General features: G+C 39.8%; 1 protein-coding gene across 1 annotated transcript in view; it reads right to left on the bottom strand.

Moving 5' to 3' along the window:
• The window catches only part of TOX (thymocyte selection associated high mobility group box), a 235,531-nt gene extending 211,656 nt beyond the window's left edge, over positions 1–23,875 (bottom strand). Inside the window, exon 1 of the mRNA XM_077352333.1 lies at positions 23,234–23,875. Within this exon, the coding sequence (XP_077208448.1) occupies positions 23,234–23,365 (132 nt within the window). The 5' untranslated portion in view covers positions 23,366–23,875. The remainder of the gene's footprint in view (positions 1–23,233) is intronic.
• Positions 23,876–27,553: the final 3,678 nt, after the last annotated feature.

Below are 27,553 nucleotides of genomic sequence, written 5' to 3'. Positions count from 1 at the left end.
TTTTCTTGATGTTGAGTTTCAAGCCAACTTTTGCACTCTCCTCCTTCACCCGCATTAAAGTTCCCCTTCGCTTTCTGCCATTAGAGTGGTATCAACTGCATATCTGAGGTTGTTGATATTTCTCCCTGCAATCTTGATCCCAATTTGTGACTCATCTAACCCTGCCTTTCTCATGATGTGCTCCGCATACAAGTTAAATAGGCAAGGTGACAGTATACAGCCTTGCCAAGCTCCTTTCTCAAATTTGAACCAATCAGTGATTCCATGCCCGGTTCTCACTGTTGCTTCTTGACCTACATATAGGTTTCTCAAGAGACAGATAAGATACTCAACATATTGTTATTATGTTGATGTTATTGTTGTTGTTACCACCTTACAGTTACCTGAATGATGTTACCTATGCTATTTTGTTTCATGTATACCGCCCTGAGCCTTCAGGGAGGGCGGTATATAAATACAATATAAATAAAATAAATAAATATTCTTTGATCATTGCCTCAAGCTAAGACATCTCATTATCTGATGGTTTGATGACATCGTTATAATATGCAATCATTGTCATTTCTTCAGTGTGACTAACATCAGGTGTACAGTCCAAAATAACTTAGTATATGGGTCAGTTGCACATGCTAAAATTTTTCTACTTTATAGCTCCTGTTAGAAGCTATACAAGCTCATTTTGGATATCTTTTCTAAGCAGAGAACCATTGTTTGTTCATCTTTTAATTATGTGCAAATGTTCATTCATGACAGGATCAAAAAGGGCTCAATATTCTACAAACCTCAAAAAAATTCCAATGTTAGCACTGTACAACTTTTCACTTGTACCACTGAATGCCAAGTTTTGTATGTCAAGTGTTCCAAGACTTGTTACAAATATTGCTTTTCTTGCCTGATCTTCTGCTGGCTAATATAATCAACTGTTTTTCCTCCAGATAAGTGCAATTCAAATTCTCTCCAGGTCTGATAGGTTTCTAAATGCAAAGAAATGTAAAGACAGAATTGTTCCAATGTTTTTTTCCAGTCTTTTGAACCTGGTTTTTGCAATTAATGCATCATTTCTTTTGCTGAAAAATCTACAGCAAAAATAAAAAGTCACATCTTTTAAGGTGCAACCCAACAGATCATTGCCTGTTCCAATCCAGAAGATCTAATTTGAGGATCACCAACCATCTGGCAGATTAACCATCTAATCTATTTTAATTGTTTTAATCAATTTTAACTATTGTTGTATTTTTAACACTGTTGTAAACCAGCAAGAGACAGCTACACTAATAAGGGCAACCTAGAAATTTAATAATAATAATAATAATATAATAAGGTGAAATATATCAGTAATTGGAAGCATACTTCTTCACTATTTGCTAGTCTCCTTTTAGTCCCTTCTCTATTTGCATAATCTCCTCTTGTAGTATATAGGAGAAAATCCGGATTATTTTATATCAGCTATTATTCTCTATAAATAAAACTGATTATATTTTTCAAATTAGTTTAAGATCAGTCCATGGAAAATTCAGAACTATAGTTAGCACTAACTTATTCCATGCTAAAACACATTTGAGTTTAGGGTGGAGCATGTTGCATGATAATGAAGTTAGTCCATCATGGGTTGAGCAATAATGAGGCTGCAGTTTGCCAACCCATGTGACCATTCACTCTAAGTTTTGCTGCTGGTGGAACAAATCAACTAGTGAATTGGATGTTCCTTGAACACTTTACCACAATTGCATTTTGTATCCTGAGTTTAGGTTTCCTTCTGCTGCCCCAGCCCTCCCCTATTTATTAGTTTAGTTTGCCATCTCAGTCACTGCTGTGGCTGACATCATCAACTGGCACCATAGTTGTCGAGTCTTGGCAAGGACTGTTATTCCTGACTTGTAAGAAGGACATTCTTCATCTAGTTTTAGGGCAAGGTGTGTGGGCAGTTACAAAGTTTTTAGTGCAGACATATTTTTCCCTGCCCTTGTTTCTTTTCAGAAGGTATGCTCTGCACATTGCTACAGCATAATTTCTCTCATTTCCTCCCCTCTCTTGCAGCCATGACAAATGTCTTTCTGCCCATTTCTTTGCAGACATACAAGAAATAGCTGTGGAAATTTTAGTGTTTTCCACTCTGGCTGTCCTCAGGGGTAAAATTTGCTATATGGTTTCTTTCCTTAACTCCTTTCCTGAAAGGTGGTTATTCCCATCTTTCCCCCTTTGTTTTCTTTCAACCTTGCATTGTTTCCTCAAGTTGCTGAAAAATTCCTTTCTTCAGCATTGGAAACTATTTCCCTACCTTTTTTCTTGGCTGGCACAACAGAGTGGCTAATTCTTCTCCCCCCTCCCCCTTTCTCATGCTAGTTGTATGGCAGAAGGGAGAATTATACTGTACTTGACAAGAAGATGCTTGTTTGCTTGATTCTTTTAGCTGGTCTTTGTAGAGATAAAAAAAGAGCGGTTTCAGTGAGGTTTGTTCCTCTTAAATTGATTGAGTCTTTTGTGATAACTTTTGAGTCTCATAGACTATTTTGAGATCCAACAATGACTGGCAACATTATCTCAAAGCAGGATGATATAATTCATAAGGTTTGCCTTTGTTTGAGAGTTAATGATCTCATATTGCCTACCCAAAGCCATATCATACTGCTGTTACTTACCTATCCAAAGCCATGCCATATTCTGTTACTCAAGGAACAATATCTACAAATCACTAGTATCTTTTTCACCTGAATAATAATGCCAACTAACCCACTTATGGTACAGTTTTCTGGTATTTGTTTTATCTAATGGGAAATGTTTTATTTAAAATGTTAGTGTTTTGAGCTGCTTGACTGTACACTGAAAAGACCATTCACCTACTTGGGAGGGGGATCAATAGGTTTTTTCCCTGTCTGCATTCTGCCCATTAGCCCTGTTTGCTAACTTATAACCCAGGAGGAAGATAACGGTGACTGATGCCTTTGGAACCCTTTCAATGGGAGGGGGCAGTGAGCACAGTATATCAAACACTTTTATAGAAGACTATATATTAATTATATTCCATACCACTGTATAAATTGTCAGTTGAATTTTGTAAAGAAAATATGCCCCAGCCTCAGATCAGTTCTGTGCCCCACTGAGGTCTGTGTTCTAGGCCAGGGGTAGTCAACCAGGGGTAGTCAACTGAGGTCTGTGTTCTAGGCCAGGGGTAGTCAACCTGTGGTCCTCCAGATGTTCATGGACTACAATTCCCATGAGCCCCTGCCAGCGTTTGCTGGCAGGGGCTAATGAGAATTGTAGTCCATGAACATCTGGAGGACCACAGGTTGACTACTCCTGTTCTAGGCAGTTGGCCTAACGGTAGCACCGGCCCTCCATACTACAAAGATTCAGATCATATAACTATATAAGTTACTGAAGCATGCAAAGAAATTCACATTCAATATATATGTATTAAATTAATTTCTTAGTTTTTTGTTTCTGAACTTTCCTCCCAAAAGTTCAATATTAAATATAAACTAGACACATTCCTTATTGACTACTTCCTTCTCTGGTATATTAAAGGTTGGAGAAAACCAAAGGGTACAGAGCAGTCATTTACAGGGTTGAGGAATAAAAGAAATCAGGAGTAGGGAGTAGGGCTTTCAAAAGTAAAAATTTTTACACATATCTTTATTTAAAGAGTTAAAATAAATGTTTTAATAAAAGTCCCTCCTACTCTGCTAGCAAGATTTCTTTTAAAATACAAGCTATTATTAAACATGATAAATATATATTTAGATATTTCTACCTGACTTTTCTCTCTAAGACCCATTATGCATGGAGTGGAAGGTCCGGAGTGGAAGGGGACCGGTCAATGCTTGACAATTTTACTGAGGCCCGGGAGGGGGGGTAGTCTTTTGCCAAGGGACGCCGCCGCCTGAGCCCCTACTCCACTTGCTTTCCCGCCGGCGCCCCTGACTTCCCGCCGCCTGCTGGAGGGCGCTGCCACCAGTAGCTGCGCAGTGCCACGCTGAGGGGGAGCCCCAGCCATGGCGGCTGCTGGAGAGCACCAAAGGTGAGCCGGCAGCAGAGTGGCAGGGCAACCCCCGAAGCAGCAGCTGAGGAGGAGGACGAGGAGGAACTGGGGCCCGGTACCAACTGATCTACGGACCGGTCCCAGTCCCCAGACCAGGGGTTGGGGACCGCTGGCCTAATAGACACCCAAAGTAGGTTACAACTTTATTCTTCTATTCTGAATTTTATCCTAACAACCACCCTATGAAGGAGGCTAGGCTGATAGAGAATAGGTGGCATAAGAGAGCCAGTTTGGTGTAGTGGTTAGGAGTGCGGACTTCTAATCTGGCAAGCCGGGTTCGATTCTGCACTCTCCCACATGCAGACAGCTGGGTGACCTTGGGGTCGCCACGGCACTGATAAAAGTGTTCTGACCAAGCAGTGATATCAGGGCTCTCTCAGCCTCACCCACCTGACAGGTGTCTGTTGTGGGGAGAGGAAAAGGAAGGCGACTGTAAGCCGCTTTGAGCCTCCTTCGGGGAGAGAAAAGCGGCATATAAGAACCAACTCCTCCTCCTTCTCCTCCTCCTCCTCCTCCTCCTCCTCTTCTTCTTCGAACACATACCAAGCTTCCAAGGCAGAGCGGGGATTTGAATCTGTGAACACAACTAGATGTTATAGCATCTATTGTTCTGACCTGTGGATGCTGCCACTATTTTATAACTGAACTGCTACATAAAACGTGGTAGGGAAAGGTACTGGTCCCTCCCCCTTCCCCTTTTCAAGTGTCTCATTTTAGCACTTGAAAAGGAACAGGAGAAACAAGAGCACCTGGTTCCAACAAATAATGGCCCAATCAATATCAGGCTCTTGGCACTTTTAAATAGCCTGAATTCAACTGTAAAATGGTGGCAGCAGCCACACAGCAGACCTGTGCTTACTGTGTATCTTGTTCTGCCCACAGTCTAGTCCAAGACTCAAACCACTAGACCAGATAAATATAGAGCTACCCAGCTCCATGCAGTTTTAATTCCTGAAATCAGCTTCTGGCTTATGTGAGTATGAATTGAGTTAGCTTTGGTACTATATGCCAGAGATCTTTCTGCACTACTGGACCCTGCTCATAATGTTGCCGATTTATGCATAGGAATGTCCCTGTTTTGACCTGTGAAATACTGAAAGGTAAGTAATACAGTCTAGGAAAAGAGTTATAAACAGTATTTTTAAGGAACGCAACAGGACAACCCAATGATAAATTGATTAAAGAAAACCCACACAGAGACAAATGCAACTGAACCACAAGAAGAGTAAAGAGTTGTGCTGCTGTTAATTTTCAGGTCCAAACAATGCATCCATAAATATTAAGTCCTATTCTAGTAGATCAAATTTAACTCTGGCTCCTAACAGTAATTCACAGTGCTCAAGAATTGACTATCCTTTACAGGGAAGTATACTACATAAATCCAGAAGATATATTCTGACAGATGAAACATTGTTGAAAAGCAAAGTAACGCTCTTTGTCCTTGAAATGTTAACATGAAATGCTATAGAATATTCAAATAATAATTTACTCAATCTTTCAGGGTAATTAATTAAAATGCTCTGGGTGTTAAGAGAAAATCACCTTGAGCTACAAATCGGACAGTCTCTTCTGTACTCTGCATGCAAGCTGCTCCAATGGACTTGCCACATGGTTTTACAGTTATGGTTTTTGATTTCAACAGATAATAAATAGCCAGGATCTAATTTTGCCATGTCAAAAGCGATTATGTTTCACAAGAAAAGGTGGAGTGCTTACCTACCAGATGAAGGTGAAACATAAAACCAGTTTTATTTATGTGATGTATCCAAATTCAACTCAACCTGGCACTAGGTACTGGGAGTGCATGGATTCTAACTGCCATGTAGATTTATGTACCCAAGAAAGTGTCAAATATAAACATAAATTTAATCAAGGGAATGAAACTTTTATTAGCAAAGGAACAAACACAGTTTTTGACAATGCCAATTATATTAATATATTTTGCTCCTATTTTTTTCAAGAAGGTCAAAGAAGGAAAGAAAAAATGTGTTGCTGATTAAATGAACACTGATGAATACTGATATTAACAGCAATATTTTAAACATAAATTTATACTCTATAGCACTTGTACTACAATCCAAATGTCATAATCCTGTGTCTATTGATTACAAGGGGATGTATCCAAGACCTTACAAAACAACAGATAATCAAGAGTGTGCATTAGTCTGCAGTTTCCTCAGCTGGGTCATTACTGGACGTTATATTAATGGTTACAAACAAAATCATACATGATGAATAAAAGATGCCATTATCAATTAATTCAGACAAAGGACTATAGCTATATTTGGCAAATGAGGTAGTTTGTGGTACATGAAAAGACAATTCACAGACATTGTCACATACATCACTGCCTTGAAGTCTAAGCAAGTTAATGACATTTTTGTGCATTTACCCAGCTACATGACAACACATTTGCTGGGCAAGCATTATCTCCAAATTCAATAGCACAGCTCTTGTTTATTTTTTAAATGACTATTAATTCATCAGTAGTTCCTGAATATTGATACTTCCAGCATATGAAGTATTGTGCTCTAATAAGAACAAACAGGCAGTACTTAACATTATTGTACAGCTAAATGGGTTAACTGAAACTGAAAACTTATTTCATACCACTGAAAATAACCCTTATCACCTTTCAAACTCATCTATATTGGCAATGACACCTACTCCTAGGGCATAAAATTGAACTAAATTACATAACATAAATAAGAAACGGGAGAAGATATATAAATATTGTATATGCTTTGTTCCTGGGTTTTTATTGGCTGGGGTTTGAACAGTAATACATTGTAATGTATGAAATAAATATAAAATAGTAATAATACTATTTTGAGAAGTGCTACATTTTAATTACCAAAAGAACCAAATGACTACTGCATGCACTGTCCACCAACCCACCAGGACACAAACAACACAAAATATATTAGTCTTAAATGTATATAACCAGAAAATAGTGGGGTATGTTGGAGAAGATGTGTTCTTTATTTCCATCCATGTTACAAGGTATGTAAACTTAGGGTGCTTTGCAGTTTGCTCATCCTCCAATCCCTCTGGTGGTAGCTGTTTCAAGGTACAAACTACTGATCAACTACAGGTCCTAGCAACCAATGGCCTTCCCCAATTCCTGAAACATGTAGCACATTGGGGAAAGATACCCTGAAGAGCCTTGTGTGACATGTTAAAGAGCCGTATGTCACTTCCAAGCCACAAGTACACCATCTTAAACTGATTAAGGGTGTGACAACAGAAATAGAGATTTCTTCTCCAAGAATATATTTCCTGACTTCTGGTTCCTAACATACAACATATAAAGCATTAATTGTTTGGCCTTTTTAGGAATTTGGGCATGCAAAAGGTATAGTGACACACAGTACTTAGGTTCACACTAAGGACTGAGCCCTTTAGCCTGTTCTCCAGAGGATTGGACTAAGATCTGGAAGATGCAGTTCAAACCCCCAGTCTACAATGATGACCTTGATCCAGTTATTTGCCATGGATGAGAACGGATGACTGAAGGAAGTGTATGGCATAAATAAATTCTAAAATTCCCTAAGTAATGGTTTTAAAAAAAGACCTAGACATGGGTATCAGGGCAGCATTAACCATAAACTGTGCAACTGTTTTTATTTTCAAATGTATTTCTGGATTATTCTGTCTCTCGGCAACAGGAGTTCCCATCAAAACAAAAAAGTGGACATCACCTGCAGCACAATACTTAATATTTAAATGTATCTGTGTAACCATCACTTTGGAGTGATTCATTCATCGGTTACCCTGCATTCAAAAGGCAATTTTAGAGTACAGCAGTTGGAAAGACATTATAGAAGTGATATCTAATTTAGAGATGCAGATTGAAAACATGCAAAGGGTGCATGCAGTACTGAACATACTCTTGTTTTTCTTTTAACATGAAAATTGTTTCATTTTGCTACTGATAACAACACGAAACACATACACATTTACAACCATTATAAATACTGTAACATATTAAAAATTTAAAACTGAAAAGAATAAGCCATTTTACTGGAATTAGGTTCAGTTTAAATGTATGATATGAGAATTGAGGAAGAGCTCCTGATAGCTGAGAGTAGCCCCATGCAACAGCACATTAAAATGTAGCAAGAACTGCAAGAGGATTCCTAGAATTATTGTAGGTAATAATTGTACCCAAAAGCTTGATGATCATGAATGTCTAAGGTTACTTATAAATGGATACGTAAACTATAAATATAAGACTCAAGAACTCACAGGAACTTGAGGGGATCAGCTCATTTCTCTTTCTCTTCCCCTGGCAGACTCTATGTCCGCTGCCACTGCCTCAAACCTTACAGGAGGAGTGGTTAATAAACCCAGTAATAATAGTGTTTCCTTGTTTCCTTCATACCCACAAAACGTCCCTACTCCCTAGCTATAAGGACCTGAAGCAGTTACATTGTTCTCTCCTCCATTTTATCCTTGTAGCAACTTTGTGAGATTACTGGTCCAGGGTCTTTTATGGCAGGATGGGGACCTCCCAGATCATGTTCAAACCTGGACCCTGAGATCCTACTCTGATACTCTTAGCACACCACCACACTGGCCTTCATACAGTGGCTGCTGTCAAATGATAGTGAGTTATGCGGTAGTTGCTGATGGGCCCTCCCCTCTAGGGTAGGGGAAAGGGGAGCTGGGATAGCCTTGCCCTTTTTCTGACATAAATGAAGGCTTAAAGGCTGGCAATATGATTATAGTTGCCACAATAATCACTGAGGTCCCAGATGGCATCCATTTCTTAAAGCTATTGGCATATCTTCTGTCATCTGGGCTGGGGGGTCTAACCTCCAATGTATTTTTATGCAGGTTTCAGTTTTCTCTGCAAACCTGGGATGCTTTAACAGGTTTTTAGGAAGATCTGGTGTGTCTGTTCATGCTCCCATTTTCTGTATCCACAGATGAGATTGAGAATCAGATATTTAGGCAAGGATTCCACAAGGGCAAACAAAGGCATCTAATTTTCCTTTCCCTCACTATTTCTTCTTTCCCTATCTTGAAATTCTCCATAGTCTCTCCCCTTTTTCTGACTTTTTTCTTTCTACCAGATAATCCACATTTATCTGCCCCCTTTTTGTCCAATCCCTTTTCAAGATTGTCCCTTTGCCATAAAGATTCTCAATTAGGATAAAGCCTTGGTTTTGGAATTCTGATTTTGATGCAAAAGGGTAACCTGTAGTTTATAATTCAAGGACAGCAGCAAAATGTGATTTGCTATGGAAGTAGAAACAATTCATTTCCAAGCACTTAAAGAGAAGAGAGATTGACTGAGGATTATAAGGATCATTCCTATAATGGAAACCACCCTAGAATAAACAGTCACTAATTTTAACTGTTTTATTACTTTTTTGAACAAAATAATTTGCTGCAACTGATGTTTTTTCTTTCGTTTTCACAGAGGCTTTTCAGTGCCTCAGAAGCAGTGCCTTTAAATATTACAGATATCTATGATGGCCCTTCATGCTTTTTTTTCTTTCCTGAGGTCTTCTCATCTTACCCAGACAGAAAAGGCACAGAGAAATGTAAGTATGAGCATACTAGATGAATTGGCATTTCTTGTGAGCACCACCCTCTAAACATTCAACTCCATCCTCTGGCTCTATGTCATGACCCAACTGAATTATATTCATTTATCCCAATGATCCTGACCTTCGGTAGGCAGGCTCTGCCCTGCAAGAGTTGGCACCTCTGATACAATCTGGTGCCAATATCTACTGTATAAAATGTAAACCTGAGCTGTGTGTGTTGCAATTACCATCTTTTAAAAACTATATGAATGTTAAATAGTGAGATGGATTTTGGATATTGGACTTGAAGATGGGGGAACAGGAAGCATAATTTTGACTTCCAGTAACCTATGCTCCTTTACAGCACCCAAAGCAGAACCTTTACATCTTTCACATGCAAGATGCTTGTGATGGCTCCATAACTAGAGACATTTTTACTAGAAGGTCATAAATTATTTCTGCCTTTTGCACTCCATGCAATTTGTGACATCTGAAGCTACTCTTATGTACCAATGTACATATATCCAGAATGGAGTCCCACTGTGCATAATAGACTTTGTAACAGAAAAATATATTGAGCAATACAGTATCTAAATCAATTCAGCCCTCGTTCAAGATTATTCACTCTCCTGTTTACTTAAATCCACCTACTTTAACTGATCAGTGAATTAAAAACACAGTTACTGAATGATAGTAGATCTCAAAGTTTCTGTGGGCTTTATAAATCTAAGCAACTTTTTGGCTGTGTAGTGATCTACTACATTGTAGTATTCTCTGTCAACATTACAAGGGAAATGAAAGCTCATATTTATAATGGAATGCTTTATTAATAAGCAACCTGAAAGTTATTCTAAGCAACTGAGTTTTTAAGCAAAATGTCAATTGGTTATGTTTTAAAATATCTTTGGTATGGCTGACCTGTAAAAACCAGAGAGGGAACACTAAGCAGTGAATCCACTGAGTCTGATATGCACACATGATATACAATTAAAATCTCAATTCACATTCCTATAAGGCTGTCACTCAAGAGAAAAGCCTTTTTGACAACATTCAGCGAAGCGTACAAACTAACTGCCAAATGAGAACTTAAACAGTAACAGTTTTGTTATCAGCAGGAACAGATTTTATCAGGATTGGGTTCACTGTCTAAAAAAATGCATTTTATTAAAATAAAGAATGTATAATAGGACTTCTGTGTTGCATGACAGTAATCTCTATATGAGGAGGGAAAATCTAACAGAAGTAAGTTAACCTTTCACTTTTAGATCAATGATTACAAGATAGTTTATTCAAGGTAGAGAATGTTTTCCTAATTACATTTTTATCACATTGTTACATGCAAGAAAGGAAGAAATAGTTTCTAGCACTATAACAAACTTGGTAAGTTAATATACAACCAGCAAAGCAATCCAATTAAGTCAGAAACTGTTGGGCACTAGATTGTATACACAAAGCTATTATTATGGAACTGCTGCAAGTGAATGCATTTTACATTTTGAGAATCTCTAAGAAGTATTATGCTCATAAAATATTTCAGATTAATATAGATAACACCATACCCGTAACTCAGACTTTATTTAATAGCCTATCAAAAAATTCTTCCCTTTACCAGCTTTAATATGCTTTATGGAAATAAATCCATAAAAAGCAGGCCAAAGTATACATTTGCTTGTTAATTTGCCACCTCTATGTTTGCATGTGCGTGTGTGAATCTTGAAGTAGTTACCCACGCATTACAATTTGGTGAAAGTTAACTTATGGAATTGAAATATTTGCTGTTTTACCTATTACAGTCACTGACTCAGAAGGCAAGCAGATGCATCCTGACTATTAACAGTCATGACAAATTGCCTTGCTAATGAATGTTACACATTGAAAATGCTACAACTCATTAAACTACATTTTCACACTATCGAGAGGGAAGGAGAGATAGTTGGAAACTCCAATAGTGGACAACTCTTATGTTCTGCCAACAGCCCTTCGGGGCACAGTAGGCTGTTTAGGAAAACATACTCTGTAAAATTTCATATAAATATATTTTAAAGATTGAATAAGACACACAACAGATTTTGTAGAATATTAATTGGAGCAGCTCAAGTCAATAAATGTTGAGTCATATGAAACTGGTAAATGTATCTATCATTTATTAAAACACTGCCTTAAAATTATTTTCTTTTGGAGTTTTTACTACTCTTCTCCCCTCCCCCTGCTGAAAACATTTCTTGTGCTTTGCATTTCACATAAAATCTCTCTTTTGTCAGTCTCTTTGTTGGTGCAAAATTGGCAGCAGTTCAAATTCAAAGTACTCCTATTCATTTACTGACCATTAAACCAATGTCATTCTAGTTCACATCAGCCAGAGAGCTAAGCTCTAAAAAACATAAAAGACTTGCTTCACCACTGACGAATAATGTGTACATTTTTACAGAGCTTAAACCTTAATGCTTTGCCTGAAACTAACAATACAGTATATCTTATCATTCCTTTTTCACAAGCAAGCAGCTGCTGAAACGCTTGCCACTTCAAAATATCAATTGCTTGCCAGAGTTGTCCTCAACACACCCTGTCAAACTCATGTATATTGTGCAATGAAAATGCTGTAGCACTGAAAGCCAGAAATTGTGTCAAATTTTTCTGTAAGGGTATGATGTGCAAAGAACAATGTATGACAACCGTAGAGACCATGAACAAAAGCAATGAGGGTAGCCACTACATATATCACAATTGTGACTGTACATATTTTATTGTCTGTATTATATATTTAAAGCATGACAAATGAACTGTTGTGTGCCCTGTATAGCACAAATAAAACTCCTTTAGTTAGGCAGGCTTTTCTCATTTCTCTTAATGATAGAAACAATGTTAAATTTCTCTGCTGTCTGAACATTTGTTTCAAAATCAAGTGGGAGGGGGCAGAAAATGCAAAAGGCATCAAACTAAGTAACAGAAAACAGAAAATACTATAGCACATGAAAATAAGATTTTGTTCAGTTGCTTCTCTACAAGGAAACAGAACTAGGGTTACCTTAAAGAATGTTAGGCTACAGAAAAAAGGGGTAAAATATTTCTATGCCCATAAATTATAGCTTGCCTAATTTCAATGCAGATAAGTGCTGCCCTATTGATTTGCATGTTTCCTTGGCAAAATGGAAATCCCATGTGAATCCTCTTTGTTTGGAGAAAATATATTTTATAAAGCCTTTATGAACATAGCAGTCCCTGCCAAAAGGGAATATGTTAGCAATAAATAGATTGCTGGTATATAGAGTACTGTACATAGTGTACTGTACAAAGTTGAAACCTAAAGAAAATACAGAGCAAGAATCTAATCTACACCCTACCAGTATTTGTACACACAAAATAGTTTATCTCCATTTTTAACCATAGTTACAACAAGCTTCCTTAAGTACCGTAGAAAAACCAACCCCTTACATCAAGCAGCACCAGAAGTTAATTGTACCTGGTATAGGCCAATATTTACATCACATGTTGCTAAGTGAACAAACAAACAGAAAAAGGCACAGAAGTAAAAGATTAGCTGCATCACACACAAATCCATCCATGGTACAACTGAGGTGTCAAAAGCTCTGAAACACAAGACTCTAAGAGTGTCATTAACTCATGTACAACTAACAAAAATGAATAGATATGCTTTTAAGGTGTTAATAAATATTTTGGAAAGAAAATAGGTGTTTTAGGTGCTTGGAGGTGCTGACCTTTCCTGTGTTTATTAGTGGGACAATGATGCATTATTAACACACAGCAGCTGTACCTGAACTGCTGCCACAAACATAATAGCCTTTTATAGCCATCAGGGGAGTGAGATAGGAGGCCTTTATTAACCACTAGACATGATTAGCACATTATGCAAACTTCAGTAGGCAAATTATCTGTTAGTGAAATATAATGTTAGTTATAACCAATTACCAAATGATTTTTAAAGCAAACTTCCAAGGGCAATATTAAAAGGTTTCACTACTGGTTAGCCAGTTGTAGGTTAGAAATTTCTATTAAGACCATTGTTTCCCCCAACTCTGCTAGAATATCTATGAATGAAGCACAGAATATAGCACCACGTTTAAGACTTCCATTTCATGAATATTAATCTCCAGAATATAAAACTAAACATAAAATCAAACATTTCCAATGCAATTAACTGACCTGGTTAATTAGTAAGTAATCTGATGTTTCTAAAACACATTTCCATTAAGGATACAAGCAAGCCTTGAAAGATTACTGTTGCAATAAATTGTGAAGAGTTAACTTGAAAAATAACAGCATAATTTACTTCAAAAAAGCTTAATTTTGGGCAAGATTATCCCATTATCCCTCGCAACTGAATACAGCACTGAGAGTCCATTATGAGCAGTCTTTTATGCCTCAGCAGAAAGTCATTAACATAAAATAAATCATTAACTGTGATATTAAACTCTAGTATCTGTAGATTTCTATGACTAATTTTAATTACTGCATTTGCCAAATGAAAAATATACTTCTGTGGAAAGTTTTTCTTGTCATGTCAGAATTATTTTCTCTCTTTAATTAGCATTGCTACTGTATAATATATATTCTTTTAATTTAATTCTTATTTGAAAGACTATTGTTACATTGACAACCTTTTCCATGGAAAACTACTTTGGACTACTGCAGAAATAAATTCACAGTTTACAATGTGGGAATTAACAGATTCGTTAACCCTACCCCCACCCACTCCACCCTACTGGCTAAGAAGACCATTGTCCCAAAGTAGAAAAGTCCTAGCCCACTCAACAGAGTTTATTGTAGTACAAAAGTAAAATATAGCAACAAGCTAGAACTCAAGGGAGCAGCCAACTTATCATCACAATGCTGAAGTGATGACCATTTATTTAGTTTCTAGACAGAGAGCAATATAACTGGTATAAACCAAACAACTGTAATTTACCTGCATTAAACAACAACAGTTTGCAAGAAAAATATATTTAGTAGTATTAACATGGAACAGAAACGAAATGTGAACAGTGACAGTTATACAGACCTGTTCATGTAGACACATGATAGATTGTAATTTGCAAACATTGGTGACCAATTTCTATTGGAGTACCTGATGCAGGTTACTGTAATTCCTATGAAAAACTTGGACTAGGTAGAACATGTCAGTTAGAAACTTCTTTAATAAGAGTCACATTCACTGTCTCTGCTAGGGCTGTCAACCATCATGTGCGGCTTGACAGAAGTGGTTTCAAGATTTGCAGGACCCATAACACCAGAACCAGTTTAACGATTTGCCCTAGCAGAGTACAATTGCGACTAAAGCAGCCAGACTGTGGACAGAAAGGCCTCACACAATGGAAAGGGGTGTCATTCTGAGACTGATTATGAAGAGTGGCAGCTGTACTGGGATGCTGCTGGTTCTTGTGGTGGGAGAGCATGACCCGCCACTTCCTATGTACAAATGGGGGGCCATTTCCCCCAGTCCACACAGTCCGCCCCGGAGTTGTGTGCGCGTATGCAAAACTCTGGAGTGGAAAGATTCTGCTGTGCTTTGCCACAGTGGCAGGGGGGTTACTTCCACAAGAGTAGCCCACTTTCGTTAAAGGTTTATAAAATGCCCCATACAGCTCCATAAAGCTGGGGTATTTTCTCTCCCTGCTGGGGCACCATAGATGTGGAGGACCTTGTGTGCATGGGAATGGCCCAGCATGGCCAATAATGGCAGCCACAGCAAAAAAGGGGAACAAAAAAAACCCAGTGTTCTTTTGCTGCAGGGCATTGGAGGCCCTAAAGCAAGCCAGAGCCTGGAGGGAGACAGGCTGGTGTTGACACTGTGCACAAGTGGAAATTTGTCCTGCTGCCATGCAAGCACTGGCCCAGCCTTTTCCTCCTGTGCACAATTGGTCTGAGTGTCCTTAAAGAGGGAAAAGGGGAAGGAGAGAGACTAGGACCCTGAGCCATGGAACTGGAGATTTCCTCAAATTACTACAGACAACAGTTCCTCTGGAGAAAATAGGTGTTTTGGAGGGTGAATGCTATGGCATCTTTTACTTTAGAGGTCCCCTCCCAGCTCTGCCCTTTCCACACTCCACACCCAAATCTTCAGAATTTTCCCAACCAGATGTGGCAACTCTAATCATAACACAACTATGCGTTACGTGTTAAGTGTTCACAGATGTTCTTGCTTTTTATACCTTATTAGTGAATCGTAGGAATTATAACAAAAACAAAGAGTAGTTAATACAAGATTTAAAATTGATGATCAAGTTTGACTCTAGAAACTACTGACTAAACTGAGGCTACCACACTTTGGTCACACTATGAGAACAGTCAGATGAAAAGACAAGAATGCTAGGAAAAGTTGAATGTATAAGGAAAAGAGGAAGACCTAACATGAGATGAATTTACTCAATATAGGAAGTCACAATCCTCAGACCTGAGCAAGGCTATTAATGATGTTTTGAAGGTTATTAATTCATGTCAGAAGCAACTTCGCGACACTTAACATCCACACAAACATTTGATGATATAGAGACCTATAAAGGAGAGGTACCTTTAATTTTATTTCCTTGGGAAAAACTGAATGTTATAGTTTCTGGAAAATGCAATAAACAGTTAAAATATACACAATTTTATGTGGTCTAGATCAGGAAATACTGCAGGGAAGGGAGACACTCTCTCAAATATAACATCTAAGAAAAAGCCAGTGAAACCTTAGAGGGGGAAATATAGGCCTTTCAGATATCCAGTACTGCTATGAGTCTAAGATTCAAAAAGTCCTCACACCCAGAGGCAAACAAACAAAGGATATCCAAAGAGTACTATGCTATAATCATATGATTCCAAGACCCATAGCTCTCGCCACAAAGAATCATGGCAGAGCCTAAGGCATAGCAGAACAATTACCAGATTGCATCATTGGATGAAATATACTGCTTGCTCTTCATTAAGGCCAGTTGTAAGAAAAGAGACAAGTCCAGCATCTTCAAGCAAGCAAGCTGCCTGCTATCCTTCAAGGCAGTGCAGGGCCTTTCCACTGTTCTAAGTAGTCTGTCAGAAGGAGGTGAAGTTAAGGAAAAAGACAGCCACTGCATGCAAGTCTAGTAGTTCCTGTAATAAAACTAAATAAGAAAGAGGCCAGAAAATAGGGGGGAAACCACTGAAGGGAAAGCAAAGCAGAGGTTAAGTTTCATTATAAACTTATAAGAAATCCTCCATGGTTGCTCTCTCCATGGTTGCCCTTTTTAGATAATTGGTTCTTCAGTTTTTTCCTACTAGGGCACTGTTTACTAATGTACAGAGAGAACAATGGCTCTAAAATTCAACAAAATAAAAACACTACACAAAAGTCAACTGAATTTGCCATTAGATGCTTTTTTGTCCTATGTCCTTTGAGTTTGCAAAGGAAAAGTGATCCAGAGAATCATTGGAGTGTTACAGCTACAGGGGCTGGTGCAAATAACTGGAGAAGCTTTCCCTCACTACAGACAGTTATTTAGCTTGGAGTAGAAAAATGACTCCCAAATATGAACAATATTACTGATTAATAATGGCAGATGCTGTTTTCATGGTTTGATCATTCTCTAACATCTTGAGTCAAAAGTCTGGGTATTTTGAGATACTTCTGCTACTTGAAAAATGAGTTGTTTGCTAACAAATTGGAATTAGGCTCTAGAGCAATGAATATACTACAAATCAAACATGATTTATACAAGTTTTATTCATATATCGTTTATATGAGCTAACATCCAGGAATCTAAGTGAAAGTTAGGGAAGTAAGTAGATGACCAATGAGCAAAGGGCTGAAGATACAGGTAACAGAAATAAACCACCAACCAATGGAAAAAATGTTGTGAACTAATATATTAATCTGAACTAATCAGCAATGCCATGGCTGCTTGTCTCTATTGTAAAAAAGAATTTTATTCACCAGACTCAAATAGTCAGCTGTTTGGGCCTCTTTCAAGACTGCTGATGACCCAATAAAACAAAATGGCTGGCAAAGAGCTCAGGGAGAGACAGCTATTAAAAAGGAAAACTAGGTTTATATACTTCAGTGAATTTGCAGACATTATCAAACAAAATGTACTGTGAAGGTACAGCAAGGGAATATCTGATTAACATGAACAATATTCTGTGTTTGCGGGTGTGTGTGGAAAGAGACCAGAGCACAATTTTTTTGCCTCAGCTACTGCTATACCAGGATGCAGATTGTTGTTGCCTCTGCCATTCCATCAGCATAGATGCAGAAAATACGCTGCCATTTTCAAACTCAACACTGTAGGGGAAAATGTTATGGCCAGAAAAATCTCAATCATGTTAAAGATAATTCCATGTTGCGCTGCCTATAATTAACTATCTGCTGGCACTTGCATTATGAAACACATTTTCTGAAGTTTTTAACTCAGGATTCTTAAAACAAACCTGTTCCTTGGGCAAAACAGTCATGTAAGGCAGACATGATTCTCATAAAACAAAACAGTATGAGTGGTCAGGACTGTTACTGTTGTCTGCCTTAACAGAGCAAGGGTGAAACAGAACACAAGACTACCCTGTATTAGTAGTGGTATAGCCAAAATGGAGAAGCTTTCACTAGTCTTATTTCAGAGCACTCCATGATGTTGTCCTTGAATATAGTGTTTCAGGAATTCTGGTCTCTCACCTAGTTTAACTATGTAACCCTAATCCTAAACAGACATGCCTCTGAGCAAACTCCATTGGAATCAATGGCATTTAATTTGCTAGTTCTGTATCCCCTGTCAGGAGTTGAAATATTATTGCATTACATATTGGTGGTCATCAAAATTTCTTTTTATAGTCCATCTATTAACAGATGGTAGGGTATTAAGTCCATCTAGCAAAAGATTACTTGTTCTCTTTTGTGAACACAATGGTATCTAAGAATACAGTACGACTTTCAGAACAAGGTGCCAAAGGCTGCAAATATCATATCAACTAGGGACTCTTCTGTCTTGTAAGATAGAAGTGCTCTGTTTTGAAATACTGTAATCCAACCAAAACTTTGCATCTGGGACCAGAAGAAACAACCAGAACAATTCTTAGCTTCAGTAAAGTATTTTAAAAGGCTCCAAAACATACACAAAATACCCACACAATGCAAGAGATCAATAATATGTTTCAATTGCATTGTCACTAAAGATGAATTCACAAAATGTATCTTACTCAATCACCATTTTGGGTCAACAGCAAAGAACCAAACATTATCAGCACTCATTTTGAGTACATTCAACCTTTTTTGCACAAATATCTAGAAATCTCTAAAAATACTGCTATGTAAGCACTTTGTTTTCCTGAGGGAATCATAGAATTCATCTGTTTCAAGGAGGAAAAGTCTGTCCAGACATCAAAACAAAGCAAGCATGCTTAACAGATAGTATCTACGTTTCAGTCAGGTATAAAAGGATTAAATATTCAGGGACTATAAATACTATGGTTCATTACTGAAGTCAGTAAAAAGTTTTCAAATATTCTCTGTACTATGCACTATTTCTATATATTACATTTCCCCAAGCCTCATTTTTATTTAAACCTTTCTCTCTCATCTTCCTTTAGTTTTACACTTCACTGACAACTATCAGGAAGTAATCAGTAAATGAGTTGTGGGCCTCTGTCACTAAATCAACAAATCTGAGGGGGGGGGGGGGAATCCATGCATAATTTTGCAGGGTTAGCTATTGGGAGCACTAAAGGTCATTATCCCTGTTATTTCCACCATCAAAACAAAATAATATCAAACACATAACAGTTCAGACATGTTTGCAAAGTACAGCAACTGGTAAAGTTATGGTCTCTATTCACAACTTACTACAGTTGTTTCTGGAGAGACTAAAAGCTGATTTCTTATAGTTTGTGATTAAAATGAAATTATAACATGCCCCAAGCAAAAGACCACTGAATTACTTTACTACTGTGCTCATACTATATGCAACTTCTACTTAAGAAGTTTTCCAGGAGTCATAACATATATGAATGTCCTGTGCTGCCATCACCATAATCCAAAATTACCAGAATGTAGTTGTGCTATGAGTTTCAGAGGTGAACTCTATTACCTCAGCAACAAATCTGGCTGTCCAGGGTATGAGCTTCACAATGTTATTTCAAAAGATGACCTATATACAGCAGCATACCATCCATTCTCTCTGTTTGTATAAGAGATACCTCACACAGTTGCCATTACCAACATAGTTTGCATTGTTCTTTCACTTTTTCTCCCTCTGAGCTTTAGATGGGAAAGAAACATGATCAGATGAAATACGTACAAAGCATATTACCTTGCAAGGGAAAACTTGGAAAAAGCCAATGAAAACATTCAAGATCATTATTTCAAGTTTATAAAGAAGAGATCTCAGTTATCTTTAGAAACAAAGCTCACTGAAAAGGCAGTGTAGCTAAAACATTACCATGTTTTGTTCAAAACATTATCAGGGATTATCTGTAATAAAGTACAGAAAGGTCATGATACTGTTAGCTATATCATTGGTTGTCTACAATCAATCACCCTCGAATCATTCATAAAAACTTACGTAAACTGGCATCAATTTTTATTTATCAATGGTTTACACATCAAAAATTCAGTCACTCTACTGGCTTCAACAACTGCAGCCCTCTTCAACAATACTTTCATTTAAAGGTAAATAAGTGCAACTAAAGTTTGCTCTCTATGTTAAAGGGAAAATACAGTGAAATATAACAGCTGTTATTCCTACCAAAAAAACAAACAAACTATAGACTGCAAAGGAAGAAAGATTCTATTTATCTGACTGTCTGTCTATGCCAGGCACAAGATTGTTCAGTACTAGGATATACACTGGTCTTTGCATCTGGTTTTATGTGCCTATCAAGTTTGCCAAAGATGCAGCATTTAGAAAAGTCCCTCTCCCCACGTAGCAGTTCATAGATATGACAGAGTGAGGTGTATTTTTACAACCAGGAACAACACAGCACATAAAGTTACAGCTTCATAAAAACGTTAATCATTCTGGATGGATGGGGCTGAGGGAATGGAAGAAAATGAGATGTTCAGTCAACACATGCCTCATAGGGGCCCAGCCAGCATAGCTACTCTCAGTCCATTTACTACAATCAATGGTCATTGGCAGAACTGCTTGACAGAGACATGCATTACTTGTAGAATGTGTCTTGTGAGAAACATTCCTGGTATGTCACTCCTCAGCTTTTTTAAAAAGAACTGTTACACTGTGCATTTCTGAACTCTATTATCACTCCTGACTAAGTTAAATAGAGTGCCATATTTGCATAGTCAAAAGAAAAGTTTGTCCTTTCACATGTAACTGGATTTAACCAGTTAGTAAAGAATTGCTGATGGAGAGCAAGGGCCAAGGAGGGGGAGAAAGGCCTTCTAAATTAATTTATTCAATCAGGAATGATACCCACACAAAATGATTTAAAGCACTTAATTGGAAAATGATTTAATATATTAACGCAATTCCTGATTTTCCAAAGCATTTAACTTTTAAATTAAATCTGGTTCACCATCTTGAGTATGATGAGCAAAATGTGTATTCAAGTCATTACCTTCTTTTTGAAGCTTTAAATCACTGATAGATTTAATAACTGTTCGTCCAGTTTTCACTGCCAAATGGTTCTTCGGGCACTTGGGTACTTATGTCATTAATTCTACCCAATACTTCTTTACTTTTCAGCATGGCAGGCTTACAATTCACAATAAAAGATAATAGAGATTATATTTTATAGTGGCAAGTCACAGAGTGAAAGGAGTTTTATAATAATTGTTGCAGAGTACTTAGAGGGCCATTGCACATGAACAGCTTGGCACATGTAAGACATCTTTACGCTGTCCCAACTCCAGTTTCTCTCCCCTTTTCTTTGGTAACAAGAAAACTTTTTTAAAGGTCAGACCAAAGGTCCATGTGATAACATGCTAGCGGATCACTGTACCCAAATCTACCTTATTACACTGCTCTTTGATTTCATGTAAGAAGTCAGAAAAACATTGCAAGTCCCTTCTTTGGCACTTGTTCTCTTCAGGGATAAGAATGGGTTCCATGCATCAATAAGTAGCAGATGATATCATGCTGGAAATATTTCCTGAAAAGTGAACGGTGCATGTGTGTGCTCTTAAAAACAGCAACAAAGCAGTTTGCATTTGCAACGCAAGTGACAAAACAACTATTTATTTGTATCACCAGATCTCAGTGCAGTTGCACAGAGTGCTTGATATATCCCATGAACACAAACACAGGGCTGAAACAATAGGCAAATCACAACAGTAGGGTTATTTTTCCTGTTCCATGTCCACTGCTCTTCTGTAGAATGGCACTGGCTGTCTAGAGCTGCTTGTAGTTTCAAAGGTTATAAACATGCCAAGAATCACTGTAAAACAAGAAACTGCCACAAGTGCTGGTTGTAGAGACTGGTGCTTTACATGGCACAAGAAAGATGCTCCTGCCATAGTGCCATCCTTTCAGGAGCTAGCGTTTCTACAAAAGTCTAAGAGGTACCCAGGTTAAAACCTGTCTCACTAAAAGTGCTTCCTTCACCCAGCTCAGGAGGTGTGCCTTCCTAGCTGTGTTTTGGAAATCCTGCACTTCCTGCTTTCTTCCAAGGCTGGCCATTCCTCAACAGCCCTTGAAAGTGCACACAACACATAAAATAACAGCTGGTTGAATTCAGAAATTCAACATGGGAGAAAGGGAATGATCCTTATCTTTTGTTGGACTTCAGTCTATATCAAGTACTCAAGATCAGAGCACACAACCAAGGCCAAGAGAGGCAGAGCATTTTACTCTCTGGCTTTCTGTCCTAGCAGTGCCTCCTGGCTCACTTGGCAAATGTCTCCTGTTCTCCGAAGAGCATGGAGAAAACTTCTTCTTCTAAACCTAAAGCATGCCAAGGCAGGATCTGTAAGTCGCCACTTGCAGATACACCAAGATCGTCCAGTCTCTGCAGCCCCAACTTGTCACCTTCCCAATTTTGAAACTCCCACAAAACTCTTGAGGCGCGAGCTTTGGGTGAGCTCTGACATCCAAGCCGGCGTGCTAAGGCGATGCTTTGTCATCCTCCTGCCATCAGTCGCCGAAAGCAGCACCAAAGAGCGGCCGGGGAATTTGGGGGTGGGGGGTGGGGGTCGTGGTTTAAATCTCCCGCACAGGCACCCACCGCGCGCGGAGTCCCTAGTCAGAAAAGACTTTGCTCTTCAGGACCACGCTGGCCCGACGGGCATTTCCTGAGGAGGACGCCTCCCGCCCCGGGACCAGCCAGCGACTCGGGATCCACTCTCAAGACCGTTCTCTCCTCCGCCGCCCTCCCAAGTGACCAGGCTAGGATTTCACTCGAGGAACTGCCGGACCCAACGGGCGACTTGCGAAGGCTGTCCCGTTGTCGTCCCGCACGCACGCACACACACACACAAACATACACCCCCCCACCCCGGCCATCGCTCGCCTGCAACACAACAACCCCGACCAGGAAAGCCGCCTCTTCCCCCGCCCCCCAGCCTTTCTTCGCGGGTTTCTCTCAAGTCTGCAACCTGCCAAAGCCCCAAATCCTCCCTGCTGCAAGCGCCAGCCAGCCTCGAAACAACCCAGCCCCCCCCCCGAGAAAACCAACCAGCACACCCCCACAAAAAGCACGCGCGCATACACACACACACACACACACACACACACACACACACACTCACCTTGTTGCAGTAGTAGGGGTCCAAGCAAGGAGAAGGTCCCAGGCAAGGAGTGTCAGGAGCGGCGGCAGGCTGGGATGAAGGCGGCGGCGGCGGCGGCGGAGGAGGAGGAGGTGAATAAAATCTCACGTCCATTGCACTAAAACATCAAGCAAACTCCTCGCTTTCCCTCTTTGTGTTGACGTTCAAGCGGGCGCGGGGCGGCCGGGCCGGGGGGGGGGGGGCGCTCGGCAGAGAGAAGAGAAAAGAAACCCAGCAAGGTTGAGGTGCCCGAGTTGAGGAGAAGAAATGAAACACCTTCCCTGCCTCACATCCGTCTGCGGTGTGGAAAAGAGGGGGGGAAAGGGAGAGAGGGGGAGAGAGAGAAAAGTCTTCCCCAAAGCCCCCGTCTCGTCTGCGGATGGCTGCAAAGAGAACTCGCCAACGCTGCCTCCTCTCTCGCACGGCAGGACAGGTAACTTCAAGTTCTGTTTGCACCCGCAGGGGCTCTAGTCGGCTATGCGCGGGGCATGGATGTCGCGCTCTCCCTCTCGGAGAAGAGTTGCCTCCTTGGCTCCCCTGCTCGCTCGCGCGCGCGCTCGCTCTCCCCCTTTTTCTTTATTTCGGGGTATTTATTTCGGAGACCTGTCTTTCCCCCTCAGGTAGCCAAAGAAAGAGGGAAGAAGGAAAAGCTGCCGGGAGCAGTCGAAAGGAGGCAGGGATCGGGAACGGCTGCCCCGCGTTGCCGGCTGCAGGCTGGAGAGGAGGGACTCGGCGTGCGCCGCTGCTTCGAGTGTGCTTCACACAAAGGAGCCCGCAAGTCCAGAGCCATTTGCGGCTGGCGGCGGAGAGCGCGGAGAAGAGCAGACAGGGGGCGCTGTAGCCTCCGCCAGCCCGCCGAGCCTCCCGCTCCGCTCTCCTCATCCCTTGCCCCCTGCTAGCTGCTATGATAGCACCTCGGCACAGCGCGGCTGCAGCACTAAGGGAGGGAGAGGAAAGTGAGGTGGCTTCTGGCTGAACCCCCTAACTCGCCTTCAGCTTTTTGGTTCAGCCTTGGACAGCGGCCACTAATCTTCAAGACGTTGCTGAGCATGTGCAAAGGGTGACTTTGATACTCGAGGCAGTCCTAGCATAACTAGAGCCCGAGCGTTGCTTATTTTGGAACTTAAGCCACTCTTATAGGTGTCTTTAGAGCTTTTGCTGTGTTGTTAGCTTCTTTGAGCCTGAGGACAAAAGGAGAGGTACAAAACATATCTTAAGTAAATAAACTCATTGAGTGACCTTGGGCCAGGCATTGTGTCATCCCAGTTTACAGCACAGAATTATTGTGTGGAGGAAATGGAAGAAGGGGAAACCACGTGGAAGGGCAGGATAAATTATAGAAAGTGGCGAGACCATTCCACATTGTAACAAAATGGCCTTTGGGGGCTTCCAAGATGATGATGATGATGATGATATATCTTCATTTATTATATTACTTCATTGTATATCTTCACTGATATATATCTTCATTTAAAACTTCTTTTTCAAAAGCCATTAGAGAGATGTACACAGAACAGTGAAGCAATGCAAAGAATTTTTCTTGCTGAAGACTGTGACGACTCTCTTTAGCCACTGGTTCATCTGAAAAGCTGGTTTCTCCTGGGGCTTGGGTTTGCCATAGTAAAAAAGTGAATAGCGATTCCATTTGCCAATATGTTATACGGCTGTCTAGAACACGTTGCTTGTTATGTAACTAAGAGGCTGGCAAAACCTTCATGCAAGTTTTTAAAATATACAAATTAAATGAAAGATGGCATAAGAAAGTGAATTGATGTTTCAGCTTCATGAGCATTGAGGAGGGAAAACAAGTAAAAAAAAACCCTTAAAAAGGCAAAAAAGGAAAAATATGAAAGGGCATGGGAAAATGAGAATGTTTGCCATATAATAAATAAATAAATAAATAAATAAATAAATAAATAAATAAATAAATAAATAAATTTGAACTACAAAAAGAGAGCTCTGGCACAATGGTGGAGAAGGCTATAAAATAGACTGGGTAAAAATCAGATCTAGATTATTTTCAAATAGACTATGAATGCACATGATTTTTATGTTGAAGCTTCACAAAATCATGTTCGATATTGCAGCTCGTATCTTCGTCAGGTGCTTCATGGAATTGCCATGGTTCAAAAATGCACTGGGAAAAAGGACCCCTATGCTTCTTAAATGAAGTCCATTGAAATCCACTGTAAAATCAAGATTCTCAATAACCATAGACTAAGTCAGCGGTCCGCTGCGCCAGGGGTTGGGGGGAGAGGGTAACCCAGGGCCCCGCACAAGCACGGCAGCCCTGGCACAAACGCACATGCACAAACATGCACACGTGGCAGCGCTGCACATGCACAGACTTGCCACGTGTGCGCATTTGCGAGTTTGCCATGTGTGCGTGTTTGCACTGCTGGCATGCTGGCGGCCTCGGCTCCCTCTCCCCGCCCCTCCAGGCCACAAGGAAATCGGCCACTGAAGCGGCCGAGTAGCTTGCGGCCCGGCAAGCTTCTCGCTGCGGGGGGGCGGGAAGAGGGAGCCACGGCCCGGCACTGAGGCCTTTGCGGCCTGGCACCGGGCCATAGCCCGGGGGTTGGGGACCACCGGACTAAGTCACAAAATCAAGGATTCAACCCTTTTTGGTTAATGGGTCATTACAATTTACATATATTTTCTACTAGAATCCACCATAAATCAATACATATCAACGAGATCTAGTATTTTGCGGCATGACCAGGGCTCAAAAGTATGCATCCAAAAACTCATGGTTTAGATCCATATGGATCCAGAATTCACTGTAAAATCACACCTCAGCTATATCTATAAACTGTTCAAGAAGGAACACAGATCCAGTAGCACTAAAAATACATACCTAGGTCTGGGTCCTCATGATTTTTACATGAATTCCAGAAACATAACATGAAATATAAAATTATGCCCATATCCATCTATTAAATTACCTTCCCCACCCAAATCTGATACATCATGCCCTAGCACTAAAGCATATACCTAAGGCAGACTTTCTCAACTTTCTTACCATTGAGAAACCCCTGAAACATTACTCTGGTTTTGAAAAACCCCAGAAGTAGCGCAATCATGCAGAATATGATTGGGAAGCATAGCTGTATGCACCCCTATCCAGGGCCCCTCTCCTTCCCACCCCCTCCAGACCCATCATCGACCATTTTGGAAGGGGGGATTGACATGACTGTATATGGTCATATCAACCAATAAATGTTTGACAAATTTAAAATATATATAAAAAAAATTAATTAACTCCCACCCATTCAGAAAACCCTTCCAGGGCTGTGAAGAAACCCCCAAGTTTCACAAAATCCTGGTTCAGAAAGCCTGTTCTAAGGTATGGAGCCTCATGGGTTTTATAGAAGACCCCCCCCAAAAAAAAAAAACCTGAACATGAAATCAAAGATCACATCATGGATCTAGTGGTTCATCTAGTTGCTATCATAGTGCAAGATTGTGGGTCAGAAAATATGAATCCTCATAGATCATAAATATTTCCTAACAGTTTTCCCACAAAGGGACTGTATAGTAACAGATAGACTGTTATAACTAGTGTGGCCTCAACACATTATGGAGTTGTCTTTGTGCTGGTTTTAGTTGATTCTTCAAATTTTTAACTGATCAGTTCAAATCCTTCTTTCTATTCACCAGTTGCTTCATGCCCATTGTTTGGTCACAGCTCATGTTTGTGTGAAATTTTCACTTTACATATCATAAGCCTTATATTGCTGCATGGAATAAAATCATTTTTTTGTGAGAAAGCGTTGGGAACATAGGTAGGATTTTTATCACCAAAATATCCAGTATCTAATCACATTTCACATCTGTGTCCTTATATTTCATTTCAAAATTCAGAAAATGGTCCACTGCCTCATGGTCACAATGTCGTACATGGATCTTCATGACACTTAATTTTATCTCCATATAAATCTGAGCAAAATTGCATTGTAAAAATCACACGTCAAATACATTGTAGCACTGATGTAGCACAACATCTAGATTCAAGGTAAAGATGTTCAAGAATCATGATCATGTTATAAATACTTTATGCCACGTTCCATGAACATTTATCAAATCCATGCCCATAGCATATACCAGCCTTTCTCAACTTTTTTACTTTTGAGGAGCCCCTTAAACATTTTTCAGGCTTTGAGAAACCCCAGAAGTGGTATGATTGTGCAGAATATGGTTCTAAAGCACAGCTGTATATACCCCCACCTGGAACTCCGCTCCTTCCCATCCTCTCTGGGTCCATCATTGGTACTTTGGGAGGGGAGTTGACATGACCATATG

This window comes from Paroedura picta, chromosome 9 (assembly GCF_049243985.1).
Source record: "Paroedura picta isolate Pp20150507F chromosome 9, Ppicta_v3.0, whole genome shotgun sequence".
Taxonomy (NCBI): domain Eukaryota; kingdom Metazoa; phylum Chordata; class Lepidosauria; order Squamata; family Gekkonidae; genus Paroedura; species Paroedura picta.
This window is presented reverse-complemented; position numbering and strand designations above follow the sequence as displayed.